At 40.0% G+C, this 20,531-nt stretch overlaps 2 protein-coding genes across 2 annotated transcripts in view; one reads left to right on the top strand and one right to left on the bottom strand.

The window, feature by feature from the left end:
- The first annotated feature begins 1,947 nt into the window (after positions 1-1,947).
- LOC111864464 (protein ZBED8-like) lies at positions 1,948-12,359 on the top strand. Its single transcript, XM_023851723.1, has 4 exons — positions 1,948-2,085; positions 7,917-8,076; positions 11,603-11,799; positions 11,853-12,359. Exons 1-4 carry the CDS (start codon positions 1,948-1,950, stop codon positions 12,357-12,359), a joined length of 1,002 nt encoding a protein of 333 aa, XP_023707491.1.
- Positions 12,097-20,531, bottom strand: part of LOC111864465 (adapter molecule Crk) — a 43,152-nt gene continuing 34,717 nt past the window's right edge. The window contains exon 6 of the mRNA XM_023851724.2: positions 12,097-17,029. Within this exon, the coding sequence (XP_023707492.1) occupies positions 16,811-17,029 (219 nt within the window). The 3' untranslated portion in view covers positions 12,097-16,810. The remainder of the gene's footprint in view (positions 17,030-20,531) is intronic.

Here is a 20,531-nt window from a genome sequence, read left to right as displayed (position 1 = left end):
CCCCCTAATGTTAGCTACGAGCCGCCACTGCAGGAATGGCTTACTTGCTATTTCTACTGGGGTTCCTTTTACTCAACAGTGTTGAATGGCTCTGCGAAGGGGGGGGGGGCTCGACTCCTAAGATGCCACCAGTGAAGAGTTCGTACACTACCGCCATGTGGTATAACCGTCTTCTTCAAGTCCAAGATAACAGGGACGAGGTGGTGGCTAAGTTGGCCTTATTCTGAACGCTGGGTTTCATTTTCGCAAAGCTATGTGATAGCGTCAAAATTCACAGCGAGCATCGGTAAAAGTTCCGGCTCTTCAGAACCTACGAATAGGCGAGTGAACGGTTTACTATACTGTCCGTAATCTCACATACATCTACGGAAATATTAAGAGCGATCACTTCTGAGATAAACGTCGCTTCTCTCTAGGGAGCTAGAACCGAGGCCTCCATCCATTCGGTATATGATTGTATACGGACAGTAGGAACTACGCGCACTTGCCCAGGCCGTGTAATTGCTCAGGCGGCTAGTCGCTGGTTTCCCACCGCGGCGGCCCGAATTCCATCCCAGGTCAGGTCATGTGGGATTTGTGATGGACAAAGTGGCATTTGAGTAAGATTTCTCCGAGTACTTCGGTTTCCCTTGCCAATTCTCATTCCACGGACTGCTTCACACTCATCATCTATCATCCGGGGCTGGTACAATAGGCCAGTTAGTCGCCGATGTACCACGTGGACCGAGTCTCACTTCAGTACAAGAGGGGAGGAAACCTACTTGCCTATACATATAATGTGATAAAGCTTTCGGTTATGGATATCGTCGTGAACAGGGGCCGTATTTCGCCAGCTTACGCCCATCTCTAATGGAGCGATATATTGTTCTATGAACCGAGAAGGGAATAAAAGCTGCAATACGTACTTCTGTTGGTCTTTAATTACCTTAAGGATAGTACAATTAACGTTCGAACTAGATACAAAAGGAGATGATGAGGCAAGGACATGAGTGACGTCTGCTTGAGAAGAAATTTTGTTACCGCCAACCAGGATGAAGGTGTCGAGGTCGGTTGCACTCATCTGACATGCGCCGTAGATTATTGCGCACAACCAGAACGAGTGGCCAAGAAAAACTACGAACGAAAGATTCCCATGATGTGAAACTTTAGCTTTAGCTCAGGGGCATTTGGAGGACATCAAGTGGAGTGGGCATGGAAGTAGCGAGAAACGCCTTTCCTAGTACGAATAGCACGACAGTAGTCATCAGCGTCATCAGGCCTCCTGACTTGCGCTGGTAAACCATCGGAGGACGTGACAGGAACCGGCTTGGAATAAACGGGTCGTAAAACACGAGGCCCAGGAGCCAGCGGAAAGAAACTCCAGATCCTTAAGAATAAGTGGATGAGAGGAACTACCCCAACCAGCAGGTCGAATGAATAATTTCGAATGGAGAAATTATAGGAACAGGAATATTTAAAGTTTAGTGGTCACTTCCAAGTAAATCGTTTAGAAAGGACCGTTCCAGACGGACTGCGAGGCTTGAATTGCAGAATATAGCTGTTCCTTTGCCTGTGGGATTTCCCACATCACTCCCCCCCCTCGCGAGAATTGATGCTCATAAGTTCAGACGAGCGGGGAAATGTATGTGGAGCCCGGAGCGTGTAGTCCTTGTAGGGAACTGTGCACGAAAGTAGCTAGGACTGGCCGGAAGCGGGCCATGTGCTGGCGGTGCTGTGCTGTGGTGAGATGCGCTGGGTCCACGGGTTCGGTAGCTGGAGTGAGTAGCTTGCCTGGGATGCTTGAGGGCGCGCCGTACACGAGCTCAGCTACCGATGCTTGCTGGTCCTCCTTGAATGCAGTGTGGATTCCTAGGAGAACCAGGGGAAGCGCCTCAGTCCACTGTTGGTCCGCGTGACACATGATGACTGCCTTCAGCGTCCGTTAGCTGCTGGGTGGCGGGCGGTTGTATGTGCGAGCTGGATGCCGCAGCCTCTGGATACTGCTGCCTGCGGCGTCCATCACGTCGAGGTCACCAATGTGGGATTTCCCTCAGCCATTATCTGCTGCAGCCACCCAATGGACACAACTTTGTAACTGCTCTTTGGGTGTGTTTCGGAGTAGCTGCTGACTTCTGTTGTCGGCTCTTGTGCTGACGCGCGTTGGACTTGTGCTTGTCTTTATCCTTACCATCCTTCCTTTCCGTTGGTGTTGAGTTATGGCAAGTTGAAGAACTTGTCTGGGCGCCATCAGTCACCACGCTGCGGCGGCTACAAATTTGGGGGATGCGTTCGGCTAAGGATAGGCAGCAAGATGTCTAGCTCAGGTCTGGACTGCTAAAGCTGGATCCTAATGAACCTTGCTCCAACATGGCAGGAATAACGCTGTTACTGCACACTCACACAATGACTACAACTGGCACACAGGGTGCTGACCTTGTGTAGCATTATACTTATTGTCACATTGATATGTAATTAACTGCAGATTCACTTTAATAATGTTAAACACATATAACAATGTTCACGTTGAATTAATTGCCGAAATTGGCTCAGATAGGTGCCAGTGGAGGGCTTTTGTGAACATGGTAATGAACCTTCTGGATCTGTAAAATGTTGGGAAATGCTTCAGTAGCTACACAACTGGTGGCTTCTCAAGAGGAGCTGAACTCCATGGAGTTAGTGTTTAAGATAGCCTAACTTGTTAATATAGAATTTCTGAGGAGCGCAGATTTTGTTTCAATACTTTGGAAGTTGGCTCTAGAATCTTTTTGGAACTGCACTGCTGTGAAGCCACAAGCTTATCAGAGCCTCAGCTTCCAGCAAAAGCTGCCTCCCTTAAACTCGCCTTATTAGCCTAGTTCAGAAACTAGGTGGTCTAAAAAATTTGTATCTCCCGATCAACTGAAGTTGATAACGCGATTTTAGGCCTTAAAACACTAACGGCACTTTGAATTTATGCTTGATGTATAATGGGGTTAGCGTCTGTAGCTGGCCCTCCCCAATATGAATTATACTCTCTTCAGAACATCAAAACATCAGTTTTTCAAAGCTCTGCCGTTTTATTGAAAACTGATAAAATTCTAGGGAAAGTGCAAGTGGCTGCATCCTGTTTGCACAGCAAGGAGACTATGTCACCATCTAAATGCAATCTTATGACATACGAGTATAGCTTACAATTTAGCAGCTTGAATGAAATATTCATTATTCTAATAATCGGTTACAAGAAGGAGAGGTCCAGGGCATGCAAGGTTCCTGACACCAGGAACAGGTAAGTATTCGCATGTTTAAAAGTAATACGTCAAACCCATCACATACTTTTAAAACTATTATGCCTCTTTCTTCAATAAGAAATGATCCCCAAACAATTATGGCGTTGCAAGTGCCAGAAGAATGAATGGACTGATAGATTAGTTGGGTCTGGAGAGAAATAAATGCTACAGAAAATAAACAAGCAACAGCATAGATTTAATTAGACAGTGATAACCTGTAGGGGAGAATGAAAGTGATGTAGAGCAGAACAGATCCATTTCTTAGCTGGTCCCATCACTGTCCAGATGGTCATAATGGGAGGAGTAGAATCTAGTTTCCTGTAAACAGAGTGTGGCTGGGTGGAAGGTAACTTGAGGAATCATGCATGAAAATTAAGATTCATTTGAGCAGGTCCAAGCCGAATGAGCAGAACAGAAGCTACTAAGAAATAAGAAACTGCAGCACTTTGATTGGAGACTCTTTCAATCTCCCTCCACATTTTGTAGTAATGAATGCGATGGTGATCTGTGTGTGAGTCAGATGTGCCAACACCACTGATATATTTCTTTGATTCAATTGTTTCCGCATGTACGATACAACTTCCTGGATAATTTTCATGCTGTTTACAGATATAACTTAAGAATATTTCTATCACCCTTTATTAAAAAGAAGTATGTAATTAAAAACATAAATTTTATTCACATATGAAACCAATATTACATTATAATTATGTACTTTAATTTTTGTTTGTCCAGTGATTTCCATCTGTAATTAATCTGAAGCACATCACTAATAATACTGCAGGGTGAGCTGAGGGCATGTGTGACTCTCCACTTTCCTTCTGTCATTGTGAAAATGCTTTCTATGTTCATCACCAACTGAATTGAGATTTTGTGGGAAGAAATCCAACTGTCAGTGTAAGGAGTGAAGGTTTAGTGACACGTTTCATACCGTTGCTTCATATGGTTGGATGATTCTATCCTGGTAGTCTGCCTTATTGTTTCTCAAGGAATTTTTGCAGACATCTCTGGATGCTGTCCGAGCTGCTAGTTATAAGGGTATAGTTAGTCTGGCTAATTACAAAGGAATTTTTTAAGTTTCAAGGCTGAGCACGATACTTCAGAATTCTAGCCTCCGGGAATGAGAAATGAATAACACTGTAAGTTTCAATTTGGTCTGGCAGGGGAAGAACTCATGGTAATGAGTCTGTACTGTTGACAAGTAATAAATGTTAAAAGTGTAAGAAAGGAGACTTTATTAATGAACTATTATCTTTGCAAAAGCATTGATTCTGTAAATAGAGAAACCCTGTGGCACAAATTAAGAGCGAAAAGTGTGAATGATATATTGACAAACTGTGTTAAGAGTATGAATGATAATGTGGGTTTGTGTGAACAGCAGAAGACATACAAGTACAGGCTTTGTCAGTCAAATACAAGGGTTGAGGAAAGGTTGCCATTTAAGTCCCCATGTACAAGGTGGTTCAAATATGACCGGGACTGATTTTTTTTTTTAAACATAATTGTCAGGCACTTACTTGCACATGTCAGTCTTCAATGTAGTCCCCTCCGAGGTCAACACATTTTTTCCAACTTTCTGGAAGCATCCTGATGCCCTTTCAATAAAGGCTTGTAGTTGGCAGCGTATCCACTCCCAAACAGTCTGGATGATGGCGTCATTGTCCACAAACCGCATGCCTTGCAAGTCTGATTTGAGCCTTCCGAACAGGTAGAAATCACTTGGGTCAAAATCAGGCAAGGCATAGGTGTACACACATTGTCCCCGAACTATCAATGAACTGAAGGCTGCCATCACCGAAAAAATCAACGCTATTCCATGGAATATGACTCATGGAGTCATGGAAAACTTCAGAAACAGGCTCCGTCAGTGTATGGAAAACGGAGGTGGCCATTTGGAAGATATTATTTTTAACCCCCATTAAAATAAAACTGCAGTCAATGTCCTTTCAAATAATAAAATAATTTCGCCTGCATCTTTCTTTATTTCTATTCCACGCATTTTTGAAATCGGAAAGGTTTATATGCCCCACCCACCACTTCCTCCGTGACTTTATCATTCTAATTACACGTGGAGAAGAGTACAAGTTATGAAGCTCCTCATTATGCCCTTTTCTCCAACCTCCTGTCACTTCATCTCTCTTCGGTCCAAATATTCTCAACATCCTGTTCTCAAACACCCTCAGTCTATGTTCCACCCTTAATGCCAGAGACCAAGTTTCACATAAACACACAACCACAGGCAAAATTACAAATTTGTATATTCTAATTTGTTTTGTGACAGCCGACGAGAAACAAAAGGTTCTGGACTGAATGGTAGCAAGGATTACCGGAATTCAATCTCCTCTTGAATCAGGTTTTGATTTGTTATCGTTGTTCCCAAATATCTCAACTGTGCCACATTTTCAAAGCATCTGTTTCCTATCTTTATGTCATGATTCTGCCCTGCATTTTGGTGGCGAGACAGCAACATATACTTAGTTTTCTCTGTGTTTACTTCTAGAGTAACCTCCTTACTTGTGTCAATTAAAGTCTGTGTGTTTTCCTTTATGGTATCTATATTATCACCCAGTAGATTCACATTATCAACATAGGCCAACAGATGATGTGTCTTGTTTAATTTCAGTCCCACCTGGTTTTCTTGGACCTTCCTAATGGCATATTCTAAAGCAAACTTGAAAACAGTGGCGATAAAGCATTTCCTGTTAGACATTTGAACTACTTACTTAATGTGTATTTATATTTGTTGCAGTGGTGTGTGTGGATACGGACGCCCTGCTGAGTTACTCTGTTCTGTGTGTGTACAGATTATGAATGTTTTGTGGTTGGGTCTGCTTTGTAAGGGATGGGGGGGTGTGCCGCTCTCTGGTGTAGAGTTCAAACAAGGTTTTGAATATGGGGATGCATGTCATTTATATGTAATTGTTTTTACTGATTTTATAAATGTGGTACTTTCCTGACTTATTTAAATGTCTGCCTTTTTTTTTTTCCTTGTGTTATTACATCCATGGTGTCACTTATGAATGTGTTTAGTATGTGCACATGCCTGATGATGACCAGGTGAGGCCAAACATGTTGTAATGAGATATATGAAAGATGAAAATAAGTGTTGCATTTAAGACTGCGGTTACACATATGTATGTGGGGCAATCCAAAAGTTACCAAAATTTGAATTTTTTGCGCGAATGATTATGAGTACATCGAAATACCGCTAGGTGTCTCCTCACACATCCTTCTTGGATCAGTGTGGCAAGCGGCATAAAGTTGAGTGGTTGGGTTTATTGTTGGTGAACGTATTTCCACTGTTGTGTTTTGCGATGGCTGACCTGAGAGAGCAGCGTGTCTGTATAAAGTTTTGTTTCAAACTTGGGAAAACCGCTGCAGAAACGCACCAAATGTTGAAGCAAGCTTTTCTGAAAACAGTTTAGGCCAGACACAAACTTACAACTGGTATAAGCGTTTTAAAAATGGCCGAACATTGACTGATGATGACGATTGTTCGGGACGGCCGTCAATGGGCAAAACACCAGAAAATTTAGCAAAAGGTAGAGATCTGATTCTGCAAGATCGTAGACTGACCGTCCAAGACCTCTGTAATACCTTGGGACTAAGTTATGGTACATGTCAACGAATTTTGTCAGAGGAACTGAACATGAGGAGGATTGCAGCGAAGTTTGTGCCATGACTGCTGCAAAATGAACAGAAGCAGCATCGCATGGAAGTCTGCAGGGAACTTCAGCAACAGCTTCAAGAGGATCCAAACTTTCTTTTGAAGGTTGTCACTGGTGACGAAAGTTGGGTTTATGGCTACGACCCTGAAAGCAAGCAGCAATCGTCGCAATGGAAGAGCCCTTCTTCACCTCAGCCAAAAAAAGCTCGACAAGTCAAGAGCAACATTAAGTCCATGGTGATCTGTTTTTTTGATATTGATGGGATTGTTCATACGGAGTTCGTCCCTCCTGGTCAGACAGTCAATAAAGAGTTCTATCGCAATGTTCTAAGGTGTTTGAGGGAGGACACGAGGAGAAAACGTCCAGAGAAGTGGCACACAAATGACTGGGTACTCCATCATGACAACGCACGACTGCATACGGCTTACATTGTGCAGGAATTTTTGGCTAAAAACAAAATGGCAGTTGTTCTCCACCCACCGTACTCGCCAGACTTAGCTCCATGCGACTTCTTTCTCTTCCCCAAGATGAAAATCAAGTTGAAGGGGCGAAGATTTGATACAGTCGAGGAAATTCAAGCGGAAACGCAGACGGTACTAAACACCCTAACAAAGAAAGACTTCTAGGATGCATTTGAAAAGTGGCAGAAACGCTGGGATCGGTGTATGCGCTCCCAAGGGGACTACTTTGAAGGTGATGGTGCAGAATAAGATCTAGGTAAGATGTAATAGTTTTTATTAATATATTTTGGGAACTTTTGGATTGCACCACGTAAAAGAGGAAATCATCATCCACTGGGGGAGAGGGAGGAATATTACAATGCTGAAGCAGGAGGGGATGAAACAGAGAAAATCAGTGCTTTGTTTACTGTGTTTCATTAAGGAGACCATCTTAGTTTGATTTCATAACACCAGACTGCTTTTGAGGACAGGATGGCTATGCTGCAACCATGAACTGATGACATCAATATTAATCTTTATCATCAGATGTATGTCTTCTACAGGGTCAAGCTGTGTACTCCAGTAGATCATTACCAATGGTTCAGAGGAACTTGCCACTTTCACCTCCAGTAACTTTCTCAGAAATGCTGAACAGGGTCATATACCAGAAGACGTTAAACTCAATACGAAGGTTCAGCGTCATGAACACTCAGATCTTACTCTGTAAAATGGGCATATTACTGTGAGCATCAGAATATGAAATATGAAACTTCCATTTCAAATTCCTTTATGTACCCACACAAAAAAGGGCCCTGGCAAAATATTCTGACCTTACATAGATGAATAATAGCAATATAAAATATCATATGAGTACAACAAATTCAAATATTTAGTGACCCATATTTTTGTTTGGAGGCTTTACTTTACAGGAAATAACAGGAACATGTCAAACAAGCAGGGAAATAAATAACACAACTTATATTGCTGTTTACCGTGTGCAGTCTTTGCTTACTTTATACTTTCAATAAATACCAGTACATGTAAATGCAAACTACTTTTATTTTATTGAGCTCTCCAGAACATACATTCATTCAAACTGAAGGGGGGGATTAGAAGATCAGGATAGCTACAGAAACAAATACAGCAAACTCACATTCACTTGATACCCCTCTTCTTCACTACCTTAGAACTCGTGACATTCCTCAAGGTTACAAGCCCACTGTAACACCATGCACATTACCATCTGAGATCGAACAGTCAGCCTATGACTAATTATTACCCCATCTCATTATTTAAATTAAAATGGTGACAAGACTGAGGATTTATAAAAAATAAATAGTTTGTTTCCATTTACATTAATACTTTCTATTTCATACATGGGTTCAGGTTCCACATTCCAAAAGACACAACCATGTAACATGACAGATTCTTAGTTCCCTAGAAGTACTGCTTATATTCTACATATGAGATGCATGTTAGTACTGCTCAATTATGCAACTGTTTTACAATGACAAAGTTAAGCTTAAAAATCAGATAATTAACAAAACCTATATCCTAGTCTTTGTATGTATGATTCACTTTGAGTACTTAATGATAATTTACAAATTACTGTGGTCCCCTACAATGTAGGCCTTTGCTCAGGTATATGCATGTTCATTTCTCAATTATCATTACCAATTTAATATTGGTAAACTCAGAAAATGAAAAAGACAAATCTACTACACAAATTGGCAACAATGTGTGAATGTGTGTGTTATATGAGGTAAAAATCAACTGACAGAAGACAGGAGATATATCTCACAGCAGATTGCTATAGTAAACACTGGATACTATTCTGAAATGTCACTCGATAATTGTTTATTTAGAGCTGAGGAGGATAGGAGGGGAAAAATAATACTAGGATTAAGCGGAAATATGGTGCACTCATGCATACGCACCAGTATTCATGAAAGAAAAACTGATAGAGCAGAGTGCAAATGGAAACAGCCAGATAAAGGTTTTGGAAATTGGTGCTAAGCCTAGTCGCCACTGATGCAAGAAGAGAGTTCCTAGTTTTCATAATGAGCACAGTACTGCTGGAAGTAGAAACACTAATGGCACAATAGTCAAGCAAGTTTACTGCGGCACGCATACAAGTGGTTACCAGTTAGGGTTGATATGGATATGGAATTTATGGAGAATTGCGTAGAAAGAACAGATGAAAGGTTATATCATACCAAGTTCATGAAGATAGGGATATTAGTTTTGGCAGGAAGTATGGACTACAACTTTGGCTTTTCCTGTGAATAACAGAATTAAACAAAACAAAAACAACATTAGATTTATAACAAAGTCAGATTTATGTTTTGCCATTTGGAACACTCTCCTACAAGGAAGGTTTCATATCACACACATGAAGATATTCTACACTCATGCATTTCTCATTCTCTTTATTGTTCTACGGTCCTTGGATTTGAGATTCTCATGGTGGTCATTATTAAGGGCAGTATCTTCTGGGATGTGAAGTTGTGTAGCAGAGTAGGAGTTTAACAATGTTTCTGAGAAAAGTCTGTAAGCTTCTAGAAGACCACATGGTATTACATCCAAGAAGATTGTACTTTCCAGTTCTCAAAGTTACTTAGGCATGTACAAGAATGATGTTTTCAGTTCAATACAAGAATTTGCAAAAAAATTTGAGAACTGAGCCAAGAACAGGAAAGTTCTCTCACAGTCCACTTTTCATAAGGCATTGAAGTGTTCTATCACATTTACTCAAATGGAAGATGATTACAGATGTAAGGCAACTGCACAATAGGAAACAAGACTGCATAGAAAAAGTATTCACTTAGGGTGGGTGGATTCCAACTGTGTCCACTCAGCACGGCGGCCATTGATGGGCCTATTGTACCTACTCCAGGTGATTATGATGGAGAATTTGGTGGAATGAAGATTGGCTGGGGAAACCGAAGTACTCAGGGAAAACCCGCCCCAGTGTCACGTTGTCCACCATAAATCCCACTTGACCAGACCCGGGCTGCCGCTGTAAGAAGCCAGTGACTAACTGCTTCAGCTATGGCGCAGCCATAGAAACAGTAACTCTATGAAATAATTTTATATACTACAAATGTGTAACAAAATAAATGTCAGAGATCAGGCCAACATGAGTGTTTACTGCATTAGATTTCTTCTTCAATTCATCAGCCTTTATTCAGCTTCACCACTCTCACTATGCTCACCATTTCCATCATCTGTCTCAGCTTCATTGACTTAACAGTTCCCACCTTCTGTCTCACATTCCCTACTCAAGCTCTCATGTTCACTGCCAATATCCCCATCTTCATTACACACCCAGAATTTCATCAGGTATACAGCAGTTTTTATACCTTTTGAGTAAAACTTCTGGAGAGATTCACCAGCACAGCAGTTCTATAGGGGGCTTTTTTACTGTCCCAGTGGTGTCAGAACATGCTCCCCTGCTAACAGCCATTCAGAATACAACTGTTTCAAATAATCCTTAAAAGGCTTATTCACTAGACCAATGGTTGGTGAACTGGGGTAAATTACCCAAAGTGGGGTAAAAATGAAATTCTTGGGGGTAATGAGGACTCAACAGACATAAATGAAATTATATTAAAAAAACGCGTTCCTCATTACGACAGAAATTTTTCTTCCAGCATATAACCATCTGTAACGATGGCTGCTACGGAAATTGTTTAAGAGTCCATCATGGCAGCGTGACGTCATCACTAAACACTTCTATAGATAAACGCACCCAGCATGTTGTGGACGATAGCATTAGTTGTGGCTTGGCAGCCAGCAGAAGCGCACGTCTTGTATACGTCATTTTGGCCTAGTCACATATTGTTTTATCTTACGCTCAAAAACTTCGACGATCAAGGTAAGATAGTGTCCTGTTAGCAAGGATTTACTATCAATAAATTCATTCATTCATTATTTAATAAGCAAGCGAAATGAAGTTTTTCATGAAACCNTCAGATGACATCAACTAGAAAACGAATATACCAGGAAGAGTTCCTCAATTATGGGTTTACACAAATAGAAGACAAAGGAATAATGAAACCACAGTGTGTTGTCTGTTTGAAAGTACTGACTGCAGAATCTTTCAAAAAGAGTCAATTGAAGAAACACTTGAATAATTTGCACCCACACCTGTCTTCCAAACCGCGGGAATACTTTGTAAATTTGGAAATGTCTGTCAAAAAACAAAGACTGAACAGCAACTTGAGAAGTACGTTCAATCAATGTTCAGCATCAAAGGCCAGCTTTGAAGTGGCCTGGTTGATTGCCCGAAACAAGAAACCACATACTATTGGTGAGCAATTGGTTAAACCAGCAGCTTTGAAAATGGCAGAGATTATGTGTGGTCAGAAAGAAGCTGCGAAACTAAATTCAGTGCCCTTGTCTGCAAAAGCTGTGAAAGAAAGAATTTCTATTTTAGCAGAAAATGTGAGGGAACAAGTTATTTCTTCAATAAAAGAGATAAATGCTTTGCTATTCAGCTTGATGAAACTACAGATGTCAGTAGTAATTCGCAGCTGATGGTGTATGTTCGCTACAAAGGTTTACATCCAATTGAAGAGGAGTTGCTGTTTTGTTCTCCCCTCCAGTTGCGATCTCGTGGAATTGATGTCTTCAATAAAATTAATGAATACTTTAATAATGCTAATTTAAAGTGGGAAGACTGCATTGCTTTGTCTGTTGATGGAGCTCCAGCTATGTTGGGTCATGTTAGTGGTTTTTCGGCTTTGGCGAGAGAGAAAAATAGAAAAATTGAAGTTAACCACTGTATGATCCATCGCCAGGCATTGCTTGTGAAACGTTTTGAACCTGCACTGGAAGCCGTCATGCATGATGTTATCAACGTTGTCAATGTCGTCAAAGGACATGCACTAAACACGCGACTATTTCATGAATTATGTACAGATGGGGAGGCTGAATATACAGACCTACTTTATCATACAGAAGTGAGGTGGCTGTCATGTGGAAATGTTCTGAACCAAGTGTGAGTTCTCAAAACTGAACTTGAAATTTTTATGGTTGATCAAAAGCATGTTCTCGCAGATAAGTTTACGAACTCCTCGTGGGTTGCACATCTCGCATATTTAGCTGACATTTTTGAGTATGTGAATGCAGTGAACAAAGAATTGCAAGGAAAAAACATCAAATATAATTTCAGCCAGAGAAAAGATTTCAGCGTTTGGATCAAAGCTTTTATATTAGAGACAGAAAGCAGAACAAAACGAGATTGCTGCCTTTTCAAGGTTGGCTTTGTTTTTGGAAGATTGTGAAAATATTACTTTTGACGACATCAAGGACACAGTTATAAGGCATCTTACCAAACTCAAAAAGCGGTTCGATGATTACTTTCCAGATCTTGATTCACATAATGTCAGTTGGGTTGTAGATCCCTTTAAATGTGAAATTGCTGATGTACCAGAAGAGCCTCAAGGTTTGGCAGAGGCACTTCTTGAACTTCGATCCAATAATGAAGCACGTATTTAATTTGAAAACAAAGCAGATCTGTCATATTTTTGGATGTCAAGAGCTGCAAATGCTTTCAAAATTGCACGTGACAATGCAGTCAAAAAGTTGCTGCCCTTTGCAACAACCTACCTTTGCGAACAAGGATTTTCCACTCTACTGAACATAAAAACAAAGCAGAGACATTGACTGGACCCCGAAGACAGTATGCAAATTGCTCTGACATCAAATTGTCCCAATTTTGATGTTATTGTATTAAAAATGAAACATCATTTCTCCAAAACCTGAAGTGAAAAAAAATTTCTAAGAAATCCTTTTGTTTCATAATGAGGATATTAATTTACTCGTATTTTATCACATTTATTTTATACTTTTTATTTATAATTGTATTCTCCATATAAATAGATTCAATAAACCTTTTGAATTTGAATAATCTATGATTTTCTCTCTTTCAAATCAAGGGGGTAACGTTGACGTAAATAAATATATTTTGGGGTAATAAGTAAAAAAGTTCCCCGACCCCTGCACTAGACCTACGAGCCATGAAGTGATCCCTCCAGGTGTGATCACAAGGTCAGTATTTCCTTCCAATGCTGAATGACCTTTACATGCATCCAGCAGATGCAATCATTTTTTCTCAGCAATACTCCTGATGTTTTTATGATGAGAGATTTTACACATGCATCATCAGTGCTGTCAACTGGAAGTCATAACAAAATACATCTGCATTTCATCATCACTGCCCTGAAGCAAAGTTCACAAATTCAAATTCATCCATAATTTCTTTAGTCTTAAAACACTGGGGAGAAAACTGCATATCTTATTTGGTGATGAATGATACAGGAGAATAAGTAAAGATGTGGCAGGTGGCAGTTCTGGTTTCCGTGTGGGTGATACCTGGTATTAGCCTGAAGGGTGATGATAATTATGAAGAAACACATGGATGTAACACAACCCTACTTTTATGTATGATTTGAAGTTTGTATGGCAAATAAATGTGCCAAAATCTTCTCAGGGGATCAGCCATGTCAATGTGATCTCCTCAGACTTCATCACCAGGGTCAATGTGGTGAGTGACCATCATTCATTGCAAAAACACGCTATGCTGACTAGACTCTCTAACCACACGGAGATGACATGTGACAGAGAACATTTCAGCTAACAAAACCTGACAACTAAGTGAACTGTTTTGCTTAAAAAGTTGGCGCAACAAGGGCATAAACTGAAAAAGAAACTGTGTACTTACATTTTCGATTGTCCAATTACTGGGCCAACTCAACATTGCTATAATATCTGTCAATTAAATGGTAGTAGTCTTCAATACCAGACACACTGAGTCATAGTCTGTCCATCAAGGAAAGAACTATACTTGAAGTGAATGGTTTTTCAAGTATGCCAAGTTACACACGTCACCTGCAAGTTTTCTGTAATTTTGAATTATACTCTGAATATGACCAGTGTCACTGTCAGCTAATACAAATAATCTGATGCCCCACTTCGTTGATATTTTTAGATCATAAGTTTTTAAAATTATTTTGTGCTTGAACCCAACTGTTGAATCATCTATTGCAATGTCTTTACTTGGCACAAAACTTTTCTGAAACTGTTTCTCTGTATGTTCTATCACCCCATGTACTTTCTTCGGTGGTATCATTTCCCCACATGCATCATCTGAAATATCTGTAAGGTGTGATCTCGGGACATTAAGTTACCAAAAAAATTTATCTGAGTTTTCCTGTCACTAGACCAGTAGTCTTTTATGTCAGGTAATGGTACTAGGCCCATATTTATAATTTGAAGAAAAAACACCTTCACTTAAGGGACAGACACACCAGACCACCTACTCCACATGGACCTCGGGCAATTCTGCAATTTTGTGTCTTGCATACCTGTCTGTCTCTATAACAATGTTATGCAAAAGTTCATCATTGAAAAACAAATTAAAATAATCCATGGGCTCTGCATCGGGCAGAAGGATAAACTGTGGCTCTTCATTATTAGTAAACGTATATGCCTTCCGTCTCTGGACGCCCATTTGTGACGTCTTCCCGCCCATCAACATGCAACGATACTTGTTTCACTCTCACTCACACTTTCTCCTTCAATTTCCAAATCCACCTCATCATCAGAGTCAATATCAAATTCATTTAACATATCACTAACAGATTCTTCATCCACATCACACAAGGGATTATATATCCGTTTCTTTTTTCAATCCAGAGGGTTGAGGTTCCGCTGAACATAAAAGCATGTTACTAACACGTTACATGCTCTAATATATAAATGGCATTTATACCTTAAGAAGCTCAAATTATGACTTCCAGATGGCAGAAAAAACATTTATGAATGTGCTGGCACATAATACAGTAGCCAGTAGCAACATAAGATCAACATATGACCTGAGAAACGCCAAAAGAAACTCTGTCAATCATATATTGACATTCGTCCGTGAAAACACTGTCACCATGTCAATTATAGTATATTGACATATGACCGGAAAGGGTTAAAGTAAAGATGACAGGAATGATTATCACTAATTTCAACCACTCAGCTGTAGGTGCAACAACATTAATGCCTAAGGCATGAAAAGAGGACATCTGTAATGAATCATATATACAAAACATATAACTTTTGGACTGCAATATCATGGAATCTCATATGTCATACCAACACTGTGGAGGAACACACTGCCTCCATCTTCAGATTTGATGTGTTGCTCTGACCTTGAAGACAGGGAGTATGTTCCTTCAAAAAAATTTTTTTTTCACTTATAAGGCTGCATAGTGTCACAATCCAAAAGAACACGATATGAACACCCACCACCATGAATATCTCAAAATGTATATCTGTCGTGCAAATCATGATCAAGAATCCAAAACCTATGTTAGCCATGTTATTCTCCTACTGACTGTCATTTATATTCTGGAGGATGTTAACACCTGGTGTGTATTTGTGACCACAACATTATGACTTCACACCCAAGTCACATTATAAACCCTCAGTCCAATTACACCATAATTGGAAATTCAATCACAAATAAAAATAGATGGAACATCAACTGGCCCTTTTCCTATACAATATTGTTAATGACAGCCTCTCACACTCCTTAATTCATACAAACACAATTATAAAATTAATATGGGTCAAATTGAGCAGTGATATAAATGTAGTTTATTACTATACTCAGGTAAAGACGGTCAAGTTTGCATTTTAAAATATAATACCTAAATAATTCATAAATATACAAGTGTACACATACACATATACACACACACAAAATCACTTTATTCCGTTCTTTTGGTCACTTAAATAGTATTCTGTGAAAGAACTTTGGGAGCATGCCAAGAACCCAGTCACAAAAAGAGAATTCACCCATATACTATGGTTAAGATGTATTATGGTTTATTACTTTCAACACAATTATTATTCATTTGGGATTGCACCTTTCCCACAGAATTCTAGAAGTATGACTTCCATAATATGCCACAAATCACTCTGAAAAGTGGAAATCCATAGTTCTTACCCGATTCTCTGTCCACTCATTTCCTTTTATGCACAGCTAAACCAATTTCATCATTCACCTAGAGTTCAAATATCAAGAGAAATGCCCTGGATGGTAAGAGAGAATCCCAGCCTCACATGTTTTCTCTCCTCCTAGGTTTTTCAGAGAAAATGCTACATAAGCCCTGTTTCATATCTGTTGCTGGGCAATCACTGCTACACAGAACATTTCACAGTTCTCTGCTTCAGACGCCACAGACATCAGATTAAACATACACTTCTGATTGTTCATAACAAAAGATTAATGCATTTAAGCTGAATAAAGTAACTTAAAATCAGCAGCAGATTCTTACAAATCTGACCAAATGACCTGGTTCGATGCATTTATGTTTGTGAGCCGCTATGCACCAACATTTCGCTGGAACTCCACCTTCAGCCGCAACTGAACACAGGACTTTTCTAACGCATGTATCCTTTAGCTCTCGTCAGTCCCATCATTGTTTTCCGAGTCAACAAATTCAACGTGTGTAAAAGGAAAATGACCCACCTTACCATTCAGCTCCCCCTCCCACTGCCCATTGATATTCATTTTTGTCACCTTGATGATGTCACCTACTTCCAACTTCAGTGCTGTCTTGTCATATGCATTCGGTACACGTGCTTGTTTCACTCGTGCATAAGCTGGCAGCTTCCTCTAACATATCACAAGAAAACATGGTTATTTAATAACAGTATTATAAGACAATAACTCATTCAATTACAGGAAAAAGAGCATATTATGTCAAATTTAGGTTCAAGTTCTCAGTAATTAATACTGTCACTTAATTACAGATCATCACAGAGAGAAGTATCAACCAATTCCATTATTTCTTCCCACATTTATCAATATAAAAATACATCTAATATTTGGACAAAATAAAAATAATTGTATCTTATATATTTGAAAGATCTTTGTAACTGAAATACAACTGAAACTATACAGAGACAAATAACTGGATGACAGTGAAAAGCAAGCAGAAAAAGACACAAAAGAAAGTAACACAGCCAAATTTCAAGGCAGAGTCCTGCCACTTGCGTGGACAGATGTAGGAAAACCATTCAAGATGTGAACAAGACACCTCCTGAATACAAGCGTTACTGCTCAAGGCAACTTCTCTGGTCAAAAATATGAGGTGTTCAATTACAACAGTAAGTCAGAAAGTATGTGAAAAATGTCCCTATCTGTTTTGTGATTGGCCTGACTACTGAATCCACAGGTGACCATCAGTGTTTCAGCACCAGAGGTATCAACATGGCCTCTCAGCTTCTCACATGTAGCAATGTGGAGCAGCATGCAGTGATCCAATTTGTAAGGGATGAAGGTGTAAGAGGCATGAAAATTAATCTAAGATTATCAGGACAGTAGGATGATGGTATCCTTGCCAGTGTGCACTGTAAAATTCCATACATACACTAAGCCACTTTCACAGATTTTTATATGTTCATGCCTATGCCCCTATGCTTGAACGGAATATATTGCTTCGAACCTAGGCATCCCCACAGAAACAGTGATTCATCAATACAAATGTTGATCGAAAGGTGAACTGTCCAAAAAGAATACAAATATTTAAAAAGCAAACGGAACCTCTTTTCTGAAATATTTTTTGAAAAAAAGGGAGTTTGAATGCTCTCCACACTCAGGCTTCTGCATGGCTCCCCACACCAGCAATATCTGTATTTCATTCATGTTGGTGTTTACCCAACTTCTGCCCCTGTTCATAGCTTCAGGTGAAGAACGCTGCAATGAACTGACTGGTATAAAACTGATTTGTTCTATAAAAGTTGTCACATGCTGTTGTACAGCATCTGTATAATAATCAATGTTTACTTGAACCCAATTCATTCCCATAAATATAAATTTGGTCATGCAGTACTGTGTGGAATGAAGACATGCCAAAATTGTTGCACTACTTTGTCACTTTCATACTGTGGCTCACTCAGGCTTGCTTTCAGATTCACTGTCAATCTCACCTTCAATTACCACTGAACCATTCTCCTTCACTGTACATTTCAAAAATATTAAAAAATTTTCATGAAGTCACATGTAATATTAGAATTGCTAAGAAACCTGCAACACTGCCAATATTTTTTTCACAGTAAGACAATCTGATTGAGCAAGGTCAGGGCTGTATCTTGAAACTGTAGGCACCTGAGTGCATTAACAATGTGGAGAGCAGTATCAGGACAAGCACCATTATATAACAAAAAAACATCTTTTGTGGGACTTGAGGTTCTCACAGTGATGTCTGAAGAGTTCAACCTTCTGGGATATGACACTATGTAGTCCAGTAGAAGTCAAGTGATGTTTTGGAGGGAAGTATATCTTAATCGTAAGGATCGAAGAATAAGCGAAGCAAGATGACAGAACAATGAAGCAGGAATCAAGCGGAGCTGCTTGCTTCATGCTGGTGTCTTGCTTGGCTTTTTCTGTGACCTTAAAAATAAAGGCAATACAATGTGTTGACTTTCACCCGCTACACAGTAATAAACCCCAGAAGAGAGAACTCTTCAAAACACTGCACTTCTCCATAACAGGGAATGTCAGGTGTTTATATTCCACACTCTGACGTCTGGTCTGGCTTGTGGCAGATTCATATTTTGTCACTAGTGACAGTGGGACTCAAAAGCTTTCACCTTCCTCATGATATCAATTCAAAAGGTAGTTAGAAGAACCTTCATATGAAACAAAAGATTCCCAATAACATAAACATAATACTCGCAGATACCCTAACCACAGTATTGTACATCACAACAACACAGTACCTTCTGACCTATAGTAAATTAATTCACAAGCCTACAGTGATCATTTCCATACATGTGGAGTTGTTTCAGAATCAGTCCTATGTTTATTGTACATCCCGATGTCGTGATAACAATAATTTGGGACAGACAATGCTGACAGTTTCAACATCATCACAATGTAATTCTTGTGGGAAAATTTGTAAATCACTCACCTTTTTGTGGTCATATAAGGTATGAGAGACGGCCCATAAATATGTCAAAAAGGGAAGTAAAACGGCTGTAATGAATGCTATAGGTTTTCTATGTGTATCACCAAGCGGCAGCATGGTCCATCTTCATGACATTCTAGGTAGCAGATGCACATGCTGGATTCAAGCCAAAATGGCGACTGTGCTTGAGGAGTGTAATACCAAGGAGCAGCATTATATTGTGCATTTTTTGTGGGCAAAAGTAAAAAAAAATATTCATAAAGAAATATTTCCTGTTCATGGTATGAAGTGTTTGCCACATAAAGCAATTCACAACCGGGTCAAGAAATTCTCTCAAGAACGTTCAAAGTCACGGATGATGCCCAAACAGGCGGCCCTGCTGAGATTGCGAAAGAAGCAACTGCTCTAGGGTGTTCCCATGGTTTTGTATACAACATAATGCATGATCATTCGCAGCTCTTGAAAGTGTGTGAATGGCGGGTGCCCAGAGAATTGAAAGAATGAGAAAAAATGAACAGAATGGGCATGTCCTTGCAACATCTCTTATGATATTGTAACGTGTTTCGTTACTGATCCCACTTCTGACACCAGTGTAACGTGTTTCGTTACTGATCCCACTTCTGACACCAGTGTAACGTGTTTTGCGTTACTGATCCAATGTAACGGGTTTCCGTTACCGAATCCCACTTCTGACACCAGTGTAACGTGTTTACGTTACCGAAGACGCCGTAGAGATGGTTAATTGGTTTATTTAACAATCTACAAATAACGGCTACAATTAATTAGCACACAGTTGCGGGGTTTCACACTTTATAACCCTAATCGCATTAATCTGTCGACACTGTTGCGGGGTTTCACGATTTATAACCCTATGCGCAAATCAGTTCACTCTGTCTTCAGTAGTAACACGTTGACAGTAGGGGAGCTTCGTATCACTGTATCACACGCTCCCAATTACACAATCGCACACACGTCCGGATCTTCTTACCGCGACGGCTGCTATACTCCAACTGTAGTCGGCTGGCTGTTACTTTATAACTCGGAATGTCTTCGGCGGTAGCCACACTGGAACTCGAACTCGAACTGATCGATACGCACTGTGCATCCACTTATATAGCTGCAGTGCTTGCCTGTGGCGTAATGAGTGCCACGTCACAGTAGGACGTTGATTACGGTTACGTTAGCGTTGCGCGTTACGTCACCGCG

This window comes from Cryptotermes secundus, unplaced genomic scaffold (assembly GCF_002891405.2).
Source record: "Cryptotermes secundus unplaced genomic scaffold, Csec_1.0 scaffold706, whole genome shotgun sequence".
Taxonomy (NCBI): domain Eukaryota; kingdom Metazoa; phylum Arthropoda; class Insecta; order Blattodea; family Kalotermitidae; genus Cryptotermes; species Cryptotermes secundus.
This window is presented reverse-complemented; position numbering and strand designations above follow the sequence as displayed.